Raw genomic sequence first — 12,530 nt, forward strand, 5'->3', positions numbered from 1 at the left:
CTCACCATCAGAGGTCCAGTGCTCTCTTAGTCATGCCCCTCCAGGGTCTCCATGGTCCGTGGCACAGTGGTTCCAATAACCACGTCCGTGGCACTTTCCTCTTCTGTATGCCACCACATAGATGGTTTACTGTAGACTAGAAAAGAGCGGGCCAGGCAAAATTTAAACTCAAATTTGCATGTTCGCTCGGATTTTTTAGGGCCATTTCATTTGTGGAGAAGTTTCTCCACAAATTTAATGTCCCTTATTATGGGATGTCTCCAGTCCACAGAGCATAATAAATTTAATGCAGTATGTAAGGAGTACAAAAAATACTGATACTCGCCTCACTGCTCTTATCTCCAGCCCCACCGCTCCTCAATGTTACCTCTCCGATTCTCGCTGCATCTTCAGATTGTCGCCAATCATGTTAGGAGAGTTCTACTCAAACCTGCTGCTAACATCATGGTGTCATGGTTTTATCCGGAATCCCTGACCCAGTGTGAGAGGACTGGAGAATACAATGCAAGTGGTGGAGATCTGAAATTGTGTCGAAGACCGAACGGGTGACAGTGAGAATCAGGGAAGCTGGAAAAGTAAGTGGCAATGGGAGTGTAAAGATTTTTTTTTACATTGTGATGCCATTTTACGGTTCTGAAAAATGTCTGCTGACGGCCACCACTTTGCTGAATCATTTTGGCAAAGACGAATTTTTGTACAAATAGCCTAATCTTATTCAACCAAATTTTGAACCGTCTTATAACGTTATAAGGCACATCCCATTTCTCTGAACCACACCTCTATTCTAGAACCTCTTAGGGAAGAGCAAAAAAATAAATCTAACGTCAGGCATGTAAATCACTTTCATGGCCAAAATAGAGTCAATATTCTGGCTCATTTTGTATGTTCTCCCCATGTTTCCGTGGGTTTCCTCTGGGTTCTCTGGTTTCCTCCCACACTCCAAAGACGTAGAGATATGTAAAGTAGATTGTGAGCTCCAATGAGGACAGTGATGATGATGTCTGTAAAGCGCTGTGGATTATGATGGCGTTGTATAAGCATTTAGCTCAACAGGTCTCCTCCATGCTTTTTTATGTCTGTTTATAGCATAGACTCCATAGTTATTATGATCATCAATGTGATCATTATTATGATGAGCCATTATAGGTCTGAGTCCACTGAGGAACCCATGCAGTTGGGGGAAACAACTCGTTGCACCGGTCCTTCGGCAGTTCAGCATAAAAAGGGAATGTGTTTTTCGTGGCGGGAAGGACATAAGGTGGTACCCCTAAAACCTTCCCTGCGCCACCCTGAGCTTCCTAGGGTCCCTAGATGGGTTCTTTCACCCTGTGCAGCGATAGAGTTCCTATCCCGGTCTTACCCTAAGTACCACCCTGATTAGTGAGTAGGATAGCAGGAACGCTAGTCCTGCTCAAACGTAAAGACATTGATGGGAAACGGACAGAGATAAAAGAAAACCGCAATCATAGAAAAACATTCAAGTGGGAAATAGGGAAGGAGAGGGTGAAGCAAACCAAAAAGGAATAGAGATTGGGAGGCTCACTCCCAATCCAACTACACGCAAATATCTCCTGAAACAACACCATATGCCTGCTCCTTTCTCAGCTCACTCCTCCAGCTCCAAACCAGGTAGATGCAAGCTATCACTGGCAACAACTAAAGCTTAGAGGAGAGTACTTAAACCAGAGAGAAGTGATGAACTCAGAACAGCTGAGACAACTCAGGACGGAGAGCTTCTGGAGACAAGCAGTACTGATTAACCCTGGCAAGGACAGAGGAAGGAAAACTGAACAGCTAATAGGAAGTTGAAGCAGTTATAACCAGTGAAGATGTATGTGTCACGAGATGCTGCGATCTTCTGGCCCCACTCGTCACAGAATCATTGAACCAATGGGCTAAAATAGTCAAAAAAGGCAAAATCTTGAATTGCTTTGTCAGGTTTGAGGTTTGCAACTAAATGGGGATATTTTCAAGATTTGGTGATGGAGCAAATTTTTAACTGAATCGGAAAATTAGGAGTTTTCTTTTCATGCTTCAACAATCATTTACTGCATCATTTTGGAGCACTTTATAAAACTCTGCAGTGAGCTTTTGGTGCCTTTTTCATTTTTAAGTGTGTGTGGGGAGATGGGGGCTGAATACACCTCTGTATATAAGTGTGTTAGTCAGTGACTGTGCAGCGAGAACTACAAGTCCCAGGTGGCAGCCAGAGGAGTGGGAAAATGCATTGGCATTCTGCTCCAAGTTGATTCTTTTATCAGACAGATTCTAGTGATTGCACTTGTGTAACGACACAAGCATATTTAGTGTTTCACCATGGTTTGGGTAAACCAAATAAATACAAAGGTGAAGGATAATTTTTGCAAGAGGTGGGTCAAAAATCACCCACAAAAATTGATTTAGCTGTAGTTTTTCCAGTTTAATCGCAGTTTACCAGTATGTTTCAATAAATGGCGATCAAGGGGCAATTTAATCGTGCCAGCCTCTAATTGTATACATTTGCATTGCTCACAAATTTCAATTTTTCATAAAAATTTTTGTCTTGATGTTTATGATCACAGGGCACAATTCCCACCACGAGCTGTAGATCCTCTTTCTTTACAGCATGCTGAATGCTATCCAGCACAATTTGCACTTTCAAAGAATGCCAGCACCCTGCCATTGATCTATGTGCGGTGTGATCCATTATTTATCCGCACCATCCCATGGGTAATGTATATGTATCATCACTTGTTTAATATTTACCTTCCGCATAGGACCATAGACTGTGAACAAATAAACGGAATAAATTGTGTCTTCGGTTAATTGGATTCAAAGTCCATCAAGGCAAGGAGTCCTGAGCTAATTATTCTGCCACGCTCCGTCATTTAAAGGGTATTAACATTGATACATGCCATTGTGCAAAGAGTTAAGTGCGCCCCTTGCACACTCCCCTTTTTCCCTGGCTGGCACTTAAACTGCTGGTAATAACAACCCCCTGAGGACATCAATAGAGTCACAGTGTTGAATAATCACAGACTATCAGGCGAGGATCCTTGCAGCAGCAGGTCCATTGCCTGTGACATCACACTTGGAGCTTGCATCTAGCGTAGAGTTGCTTTGATTAGCCAGTCTGTTGGTCTGTCTGCGTTTTTTCGCTATCCTTTCCACTGGAGCATCCTGCCTTGAGGAAGGGCTTTCTATACTATATACCCAGGCACAGAGGGAGGAAAGAATTCCAAGCACAGATCAGGGAAGCTGCAGCATGAAATCTATCCCTGCTTGCTACTTACTATCTCTTCTACTGCCTGCTATGGTTTTCAGCACCAGGTGAGCAGAGAAAGCATGTTTTGTATCAGGGAGCGTTGTGTGGGATACTATGCTGCTTTTCATCACCATTGCTGTGTCTTACAGCACACTGGGCTCTATGGCATGGATAGATCTGCCTGGATCTCATAGAGCTATGTGCATGCAGAGCGGATTCTGCAGGGCAGCACTAGAGGGGTTAAGTGTTCTAATGCATTTCGGTCAAGTTGTAACGCATTTCAAGAAATTGGCTGAATTCTATGCAATGTGTTTAGGTATAGGAGATGCTGAATTAACCATTGTTTCAATGTTACCAAGAACTGACCAAATTATCATCATAATAATTGATTTTTAATTGCTTTCTATGTAATGGCAGTTGGGTTTTTGGAAATACTTTAACAAAGTTCCATTGATTCTTGGATTTTTTTTGCCATTAAGTTTGGTACCTGGTAGAAGCGTGGCACAGATCTGGGGCACTGCTGTACTGATTCTTATTGTTCCATGTGCTTGTAGTATTGTTGGCCAGGACTATGTAGATGAATATGCTGCCTTCATGTATAGGACCATTGGGTTTGGGCCTCGGTTCTGGTGCGGCATTCTGCTATACGGTATCATGGGTTCTGCATAATGTATTGGATATGCTTTATTTGGTCATTAAGAGGTTAACAAGCCCAATGGAGGGTTTAGTATAAAAGTGCTATTAATACAGTGAGAGTGGTAGCATTGATATTCTAGGCTGTTTCTGGATTATCGCTCTCTTATACAAAGTCTGGCTTATCTGGGTGAATGATGAAAAGTTGGTTCAGTGGACAGTACAATATCTGTCATTGTTCTGTGTGGCTGCACCATGCCGCGTGCAGTCTGCCCTCACTCTGCCCTTCCACCAATCACATCCACAAGGACAGATCCTGGGATTTTATTAACCCCCCCTATGGATTATACCAGCCCCACAGTCTATTATACATCATCTCATTAAAACAATTGCACGTCAATGTGAACGGCTGGAGCCATGGGAGACAAACTGGTGGCGGAGCTGACAGGTCCCACTTTGTATCGCCATGAACTGACTTGGGGATATTCCTGGAGTGATGGAAGGACGTTGTAGTGACTGTAGGTCTGCTAGGTCGCAAAGTAGCATTGTGATAATCATCAGAAAAGAAGACACCTAAAGTAGAGATGAGAGGACAGTAATGTTTCTAGAGTTCTTCTCGAAAGCCCAACACGACAGCAGGCTCCACAAACTGCTGTAAACAAATGTGGAGACATAACATTTAAAGTAGATGTTCACAATTAGGGAAAAAAAATATATATATATATATTTGTCAGGAACAGCGCCACTCTTGTTTTCAGGTGGTGTTTGGTAATGCAATCCGCTACATTCACCTCTATGAAGATAGGTTACAATATCAGACATAATCCATGGACAAAAGAGGATCTGTTTTTATAAAAATAATATATATATATATATAAAATATATGTGTGTGCATATATATATATATATATATATATATATATATATATATTTATATTTTTTTATGAAACAGGTCCATATATACACATACAAAAAAAAAATTACATATATAATATAATATATATATATATATATATATATATATATATATATATATATATAATCAAAAATTAGGAAACAGCACAAATTATGTTTTTGGTGCAAAAAAGCCCCCCAGGTACATACCAGTCCTTTAGATATCCATGCAAAAATGGAGGCAGCACACAGAGTAGAATAAAGTGACATGCTTGAGAAAGGTCCACAATTTTGGACCGAAACGTTGCCATATGGGCTATTAAACCTTATCACTTTATTCTACTCTGTGTGCTGCCTCCATTTTTGCATGGATATATATATAGGCATGCTGTATGTACACATCCAAGAAAATAAAAATATAAATAGTATATATATTTATGTGTATGCATATATATATATATATATATATATATATATATATATATATATATATATATATATATATATATATATTTATATTTATATATATATATACAAATATTTATATATGGACCTATTTTTATTTAAAAAATAAAAAATATATACATGTAGATAGATAGATACGGTATATATGTATTTTTTTTTAAATAAAAACAGGTCCATGCTTATCCGTGGATTAAGTCTGTTATTGTGCAGTAACTTATCCTCACAAATGTCAATGTAACAGAGTTGCAATACCAAACACTGCCTGAAAACAAGAGAGGCGCTATTTCTGACAAAAATAAATAAAGGGAACAGTTTCCTTATTCTAAACTTCTGTAGGATAATGTAGCACTTCAAAGATTATTATTGTGCTGTAGTGTAGTCACACAGTATGCTACTTGCGCCTATTCTGTACATTAATACCATAGTACCCCTCCAGATTTTTTCCGATCAGACAGTTCATTTCAATTTAAAATGCTTCCTCAGTGGATCGTACATATAAATTCAAGCTATTTAAAGTGCAATCAATCTGAATCAATATGACATTGAATGACTGATCCTAACATGTATCGCAATGCCATTTCACAAGGTCTGTATGCAAACAAAGCCGTCCATAGAATCAGCAGGAGGATGTGTCCTACTTCATATATCTGGTGCACCACACATAACACTGCACAGCACAACACACTATACTCCTAGTCCACAAATGGCTGAAGTTTGCTGTTTCCATAAAAGTATTATGTATTTGGAGCAATATGTATAAATTTTTATAATAGATAACCCATAAAATGAATGAACATGGCTGCATCTTGATACTATAGGTGTTATAGTTTTAGCCATTTGAAGGGGTATTTTAGTTCTAGTAAACAAAGTATATTGTCTTTGTATTTGTTCATGGTGAATTTCAAGACCCCTGCTTGCTGTCATTGAATAGAAATCTTCCAATGCTCACTGTGAGGGCAGCTGCACATGACCATGTATTCTCTCATTCCAGATAATCGGGCCGATTATGCTAATCACACTCTGATCAAACTCTGGTCAATGTTAGATCAGAGTTTGATCATAGTGTGATCTGATTCTCTCGGATGTGGAGAAGATGGAGAAAAAATTGTCTCCATCTTCTCCATTCTGTCAGCCCGTGGAAATCAAACTGCACTCAGATGCCACCCGAGTGCAGTCTGATGGTTTTAATGAACTCATTGCTTGCAAGGACGAGTACTATCCAAATATCGGATCAAACTCAGTCATGCAGTGATTTTTTTCCTCGGATCAACACGGTCTGAGGAAAAATATCTGACATGTGCATGGCCCCATAGAATACCATTGGACCGAGTGTGATCCAATGTCTTGTATAGAACCATGACCTGTGTGCACTAATAAAAGTTCTTATTCTTGCAGCAAGCAAAAAATTGGATCTTCAAAATTGTATAACTTTTTTATTCTTTTCAATCCCTCCTTTAATTCTTTCACTGTCATTTCTCTCGTAAGTCGATTTTTTTTAAGTGCTCGCATCCACTTACTGAAAATGACAGCAAAATAAAAAGTTAGTATAAACTTCCACATGAAAAGTTGTTTTCTAGTGGCAATTCCTCATGTTTAAGATGGCAAAATGGGGGAGAAGAGAATGCAGATTTGTGCTACAACTATTATCATTGTAGTCGTGAACATCTCGATTTTGTCTTGCCTTCTGTTGCGCTTTCAGGCTTCTGACTGCATCGGGCTTCTATCATTATATTCATCTATCTTGTTACTTATCATCCTGGTTCATCCCTTTTAGATATAATGGAAAACTAAGGAAAATAATACTCAGGGTAGTACAAATGCATCAGAGAACATCATGGTGCTGTGTAACTGTGTTATATAAATGAGTGGAGCTTAACAAAATCAAATACTAAATTACTATCTATTTATTAGGAATATACTTTTTAAAGAGTACTTAACAGGTTTCCTATGTTGGGCTGAGGGATTTAGTTTTCTATTATTTGATATAGTATTTTCACTTTAAAAAAACTTTCTAAGTGTTGCCAGGACTCAGAGAAGTCCTATGAGTCCTTCTTCCTCCGCCCACATATTTTGATTGACAGATTTCCCAGTATACACACAAATTCCAGAAAAGCTGTCAGTCACTCTGTGTGGGTGGTAGAAGTCTTTCTCTAAGAGTCCTGACGGCATTTAAACATTATAACAGAACTCATTCAGATCATAGGAAACTATATATTGCATTTTCTATTATGTTTTCATAGTCATTTTTGAGAAGTTAAAGCAAGCACCACTCCAGAGTTTTGTGTTTTTTTTATTTCATAACCAGAGAGGTTTCACTGATGTAAGTTCCCTACCTCTAGTATTATACTCATCAGCCACCATCTTCATCTGTTATTGGTGCATCCCCAGTAGGTCTTCTGCAGGTTGTGACCTGCCGGATCGCTCTAGTGTTTGCTGGGCAAGCTGGAAGACCCTTCTCAATATAAGTCTATGAGACCCAGAAAGAGGCCAGAATGGGGCTCTTATAGACTTACATTGAGAGCTTGTGACCATTACCTCTGAATTACAGTCAGTCAGAAATTGTGGTCACAAGATGACGGATCGGGACCGGAGTGGCGCCAGGAATAGCGATTGGTAATTATAATACTAGAGGCAAGGAATATTAGTGACACCACTCCACTACTGAAATAATAAAAACATTACTGGAGTGCTTCTTGGTCTTCTATAGGAAGAGTAGCCATATTACTTGTTTTCTTTGAATTAACCAACAAAATAAATGTTGACCTTGAGTTTCTGAAAGACTTTTTTTCGACCAGTATGGCTACACTTGTCATGCGTTAAACCATGGCCTCCTCAACATAACATAGTTAGTAATAAGTAAAATTTTTGTCTTTTTCTATAACTTCACATGAACCCATATTTATCCAATTGAGTTTTCTTTTTAAATCCCCCCTAAAGAACCACTCTAGTGATTTTTTTTTACTGCAGCGCTAGAGTGGTGCCACTAATCTAGGTTCCCTGCCCCTAGTATCATACTCTCCAACTGGCATCTTTATCTTTTATCAGTACCGCTCCGATTGTCTTGTTCAGGTTGTGACCTGCTGGTTCACTCAAGTGTCTGCTGACCGAGGCAGAAGTCATCACTCAATGTAAGTTTATGAGAGCCAGAGCGAGGCCAGAACGAGGTTCTCGTAGACTTACATAGACTTGTGTCCCTTACCTCTGACTTCCGGTCAGTCAGAAGTTGGGGCCTCAATGTGGTTGTCCTGAACCGGAGCTGTGCAGGAAAGAGCAGAAGATGGCAGCTGGTAAGTATAATAGTAGAGTCAGGGACCTTACATTGGCACCACTCCAGCGTTTGAGTGGTGCTTTAAAATTGAAGGCCCTTGCTTTTTGGAGCAAACAGTAGAATTTTCTGCAATGTGGAATGGATTACCAATCTAATGTGAAGTACTATACAGGAATGTATAAGAAGAATTCTTAATCTGGAGAATAAAAAAGTCTCCAACATTTGTGAAAACTCCAGTATTGATAAAACCTTTACGAAGTTTGACAATAACTGCAGGGAGAGCAGATGTTTTTCTGATGAGTGATTTTATAAATTGCGTACTGTACTTGGTGAAACTACGGAAGGCGGCATAAGTCCCTGGTGCTTGTGAAATCTATTTTCTTGTCGACTTCCAGTGGTGCTAAAAATCCATATCAATCATTGTTATAAATTATGATAGTGGGTGTTTGTTGTTCCATGGACTTTGTTGAGAAAAAAAAAAAGAGTTTGACGTGACGTGATCCATCAAGTATAAAGCCCCAGTAGAGTGTTAACACATTTACTGGGTAATTACTGAGAACTACAGTCACTGTGATTCTACGTCAGCTGGAAATAGACTTGCTCTTCTTTAAATACCTTTACGTCTTCTTCTGCGTTCACAGTTTTGTGGGGTTAATTATTGGCTTTTGTTTTGCAATGCTGAGATCTATTGACAGGCATATTCAATGCTCAGGACACCATGGCAATTGATTAGTTCCTAAACTTCCGGATTGCTAATTACTAAATTAATACTCCTTAGTATCAATAAGGATTTGACCTTTTTTTCACGAGTCTTGTTATTATTGATACAACTGTAGAGGAGCAGCTTTAGAAAACTGGCGAATTAAGAGGAATTTGAGTAATTGATCCAATAGGGAAAATATTTGCAGGGTACATGTTACAGAAGAGGAGAAGTTGGGAAGATTCATACAAGAAAGAAGCAGTATATTTTTTGCTTAAATCCCTAAGCTTAGGTGTCCTGTGGGCGGTGTCTATCAGTGATTGACAGCTTCCCCTACATAAGCACAGGGATAGCGTCCAATCACTGAGCAGCAAAACACCAAAGCATAATAACCAGAGGGGAGGGAAGGAGATATAAATAGCAAGAAATAGATTTTACTTAACTCTCCTAGGCTCTTAACTAACTTCTTATGCTTCCTCTGCTGCAGCTCCCTGGTTCTCTGCGGGTCTCTTCTGTTCTTCCACCAGAGTCCCATATGAACACGTAGGGGGTGATGCATGTCATCAATGTCAATGACATGTGTTGCCCCCCACGTGTCTACGTCGGCCTTAGTGTCAGATGAACCGAAAAGAATTTCATATTCGCTAGAATCCAAAACTTTGTGGAAATTCGTCACAAATTTGGATTATTACGGATCAGTTGGCTCATATCTGCTGCCTGTGCATAGAAGAACTTAACATAATTTTAAAAGATTTATAAAGGTCTGTGTGCTCAATTCATCAAAGCTTTAACGTTCTGGCATAAAAAACTTTGAAAAGTCTCAAAATTTTGGTGCAACTTGTGGCTGTGCTAAAATTTTGCGACGTGTGGCATTCTCACAACATTTTCAGCCACAAAGTGTGTGTGGGGGGGGTATATACTGTAGGTGTGTTAATCCCCACTCATCAAATTTATCGTAATCCGTGGTATTCCCTTTGCCAAAAGTCTTACTCCAGTCCCCAACTGGAGTAAGATTTGTGGCAAGATGCACACAGAGGCGTATGCCACTTTTCAGGCGCTCCTGATTCATTAAAAACCTGCGCCAGGAGCATCGGACTCCAGCACGTCTCCTCATCAAGACCAGCCTGAACAACGCTGATCTTGATGAATTGGGGCCATTGTGCTTTGTCTTTGTATTTATATATTTTCTTATTTCTAATGCTTTTTGTTTGGGAGGTTTTCCGCCCTTTGCACCCATATTAACCATGCAATATCAATATTATGTTTGTTTTAAATGTAGTACTTTCTCAATATAAATATATGAGAGTAAGAACACGGCTCTCAAGGAAGTAATGGTCTGCGGTGTGCCTGTATGAAAGACCACATGATGCCGGAGAGGGATCGGAGCAGCGCTAGAGACAGCAGAAGACTGAGTATACATTACTGATTGCTAACCGCTAGGGAAAAAATAAAAAAAATAACAATGCTGGAATGATCTTTTAAGGCCTCATTCACACGTCCATGTTTAAATACGTACATGAAAAAAATGGAACCAATGTCATCAGTGTTTTGGATCAGTGTGTCATCAATGTACACTACGTCTACGTCTGCTTCTCTGAAAATGGGGTTGTTTCAGCAGAATGTTCTTCTGGGATAGAGCACCTACATAATATGACATGTGATGGAGCATTGCATAAACACTTTTTATCATTCTTATGGAAGAAACCTCAATATGCCTGTAGAGAAAATCAGAAACATGCAGAGATGTGGTAGAGCTACTAGACTATATATAACTAAATATATAGTCTAGGTTGTATGACGCTGTAATATGATCAGGTGCATGAAACCTTAGTCTGGTCAGTAGACCTGGAAAATTACATTTTGTTAAGCCTTGATATACAAGAATAGTCACAGTTTTAAATGGTCACTGTCCCTTCAACAAACTTTGCATAAATCAATAGTACAAGGAAATATAAGAAGCTTTGTAAAATATGTTAACAGAGAAATATACTTCTTTCTCCACTTATAAGCCACTTCTCTCCTTCCCAAATACATCATTTACTCTGAATAAGAGATAAATCTGTTGTTCAACACAAGACAGACTGCCAGTTTACTGAGGGATCAGATTACAGCTGTCTATATAAGTATAAGTGGAGGAATATGAAGGTGGAGGAGCATAGAGAGAGAGAGAATGAATGAGAGAGACTATGCTAATTCTTTCTCGTGTTATATCTAACCCCAGCACTGGATTCACAGCTACACTGTACACTGCTGCTTTATAATATCCTCCATTCGGCTACTGTTGTAGTAGCTTCTGTGCAACAAGACATCAAATAATTATTTTGGAGGTTATTAAACTTTTCAACTACATAAAACAACTCAAGAAAATGATGATATAGCAAAAGCATAGAAAGGTGAAACGAGACGTTTTTCTTTCTTTTTTCGTGTCCTGCGCTCCCTCCGGTTATGTATTCATATATATATATATTCTGTATCTGTTTTCTTTGTTGTCGTTGATTTATACGTGTATCACTGAACTCAAGAAGAATAATTCTTCTCAAGATAAATTTACCTTCCTACCAAGAACATATATTTATGTCTCTCAGGGCCGGCTGTCTGCTTTTGTCATACAGTAGAAGATATGTCATACAAAATTCTGTCCTGCTTTGTGAACTTGCTCGCCCTAGGTCAGCCGAGCAGGAAGCGGCGAGACAATGTAAGCAGGGGCGCAGGGAAACTGATATTAATTGAACATCAGACTGGTGTTCTGATACTTCAAGGTGAACTGTACATAGCATATATCCAACCTCTAGAGATAGAGGCATTGAGATGATTTAAGATCTGACAACTGGAAATTCCACTATTTAAAAACCACAGAACATGTCATTTTTATTACAGTATACAGTGTCTGTATGCGTTATATGCTTGATTCTCTATTAAAAGGACCACTCCAGAAATAGCTGACACACTGAGCGGTGACTATAAAGGTGGTGCATACTATCCTGCACTGGTGCTATTTAGATTTCTGAAATGTGTACTGCCCCCTTCAGGCCTGTACTGGGTATTACACAGTAGGACACATTTATTAGTAACAAGTAAAAGTAGGACAGTATAAACTTAGAAGAGACAACCAGAACGTGCCAGAATCTATCATAATGATGCAAGCTGTATAATACTGATGATTTGGGGCATTGTGCAAGAAACCAGCTGCTTTTCTCTTCCTTAGGCCACCTCCAATGCCCCCTTTATATATTTATTTGTAGAAAATGAATGGTGCACAGTGCACATTGTTAATAAACCTGGTGCATTTTATGACTCCTCTTTGACAAAGACCCCATTTCTAGGCG

The 12,530-nt window shown here is 39.2% G+C and overlaps 1 protein-coding gene across 4 annotated transcripts in view; it reads left to right on the forward strand.

The window, feature by feature from the left end:
- Nucleotides 1–2,922: 2,922 nt before the first annotated feature.
- The window catches only part of LUZP2 (leucine zipper protein 2), a 1,401,083-nt gene continuing 1,391,475 nt past the window's right edge, over nucleotides 2,923–12,530 (forward strand). For all 4 annotated transcript variants that reach the window (XM_073659432.1, XM_073659433.1, XM_073659434.1 and 1 more), the window contains exon 1: nucleotides 2,923–3,309. In XM_073659432.1, the coding sequence (XP_073515533.1) occupies nucleotides 3,245–3,309 (65 nt within the window). In that variant the 5' untranslated portion in view covers nucleotides 2,923–3,244. The remainder of the gene's footprint in view (nucleotides 3,310–12,530) is intronic.

This window comes from Phyllobates terribilis, unplaced genomic scaffold (assembly GCF_046119375.1).
Source record: "Phyllobates terribilis strain yellow unplaced genomic scaffold, ASM4611937v1 Scaffold_13__5_contigs__length_258822181, whole genome shotgun sequence".
Lineage (NCBI taxonomy): Eukaryota > Metazoa > Chordata > Amphibia > Anura > Dendrobatidae > Phyllobates > Phyllobates terribilis.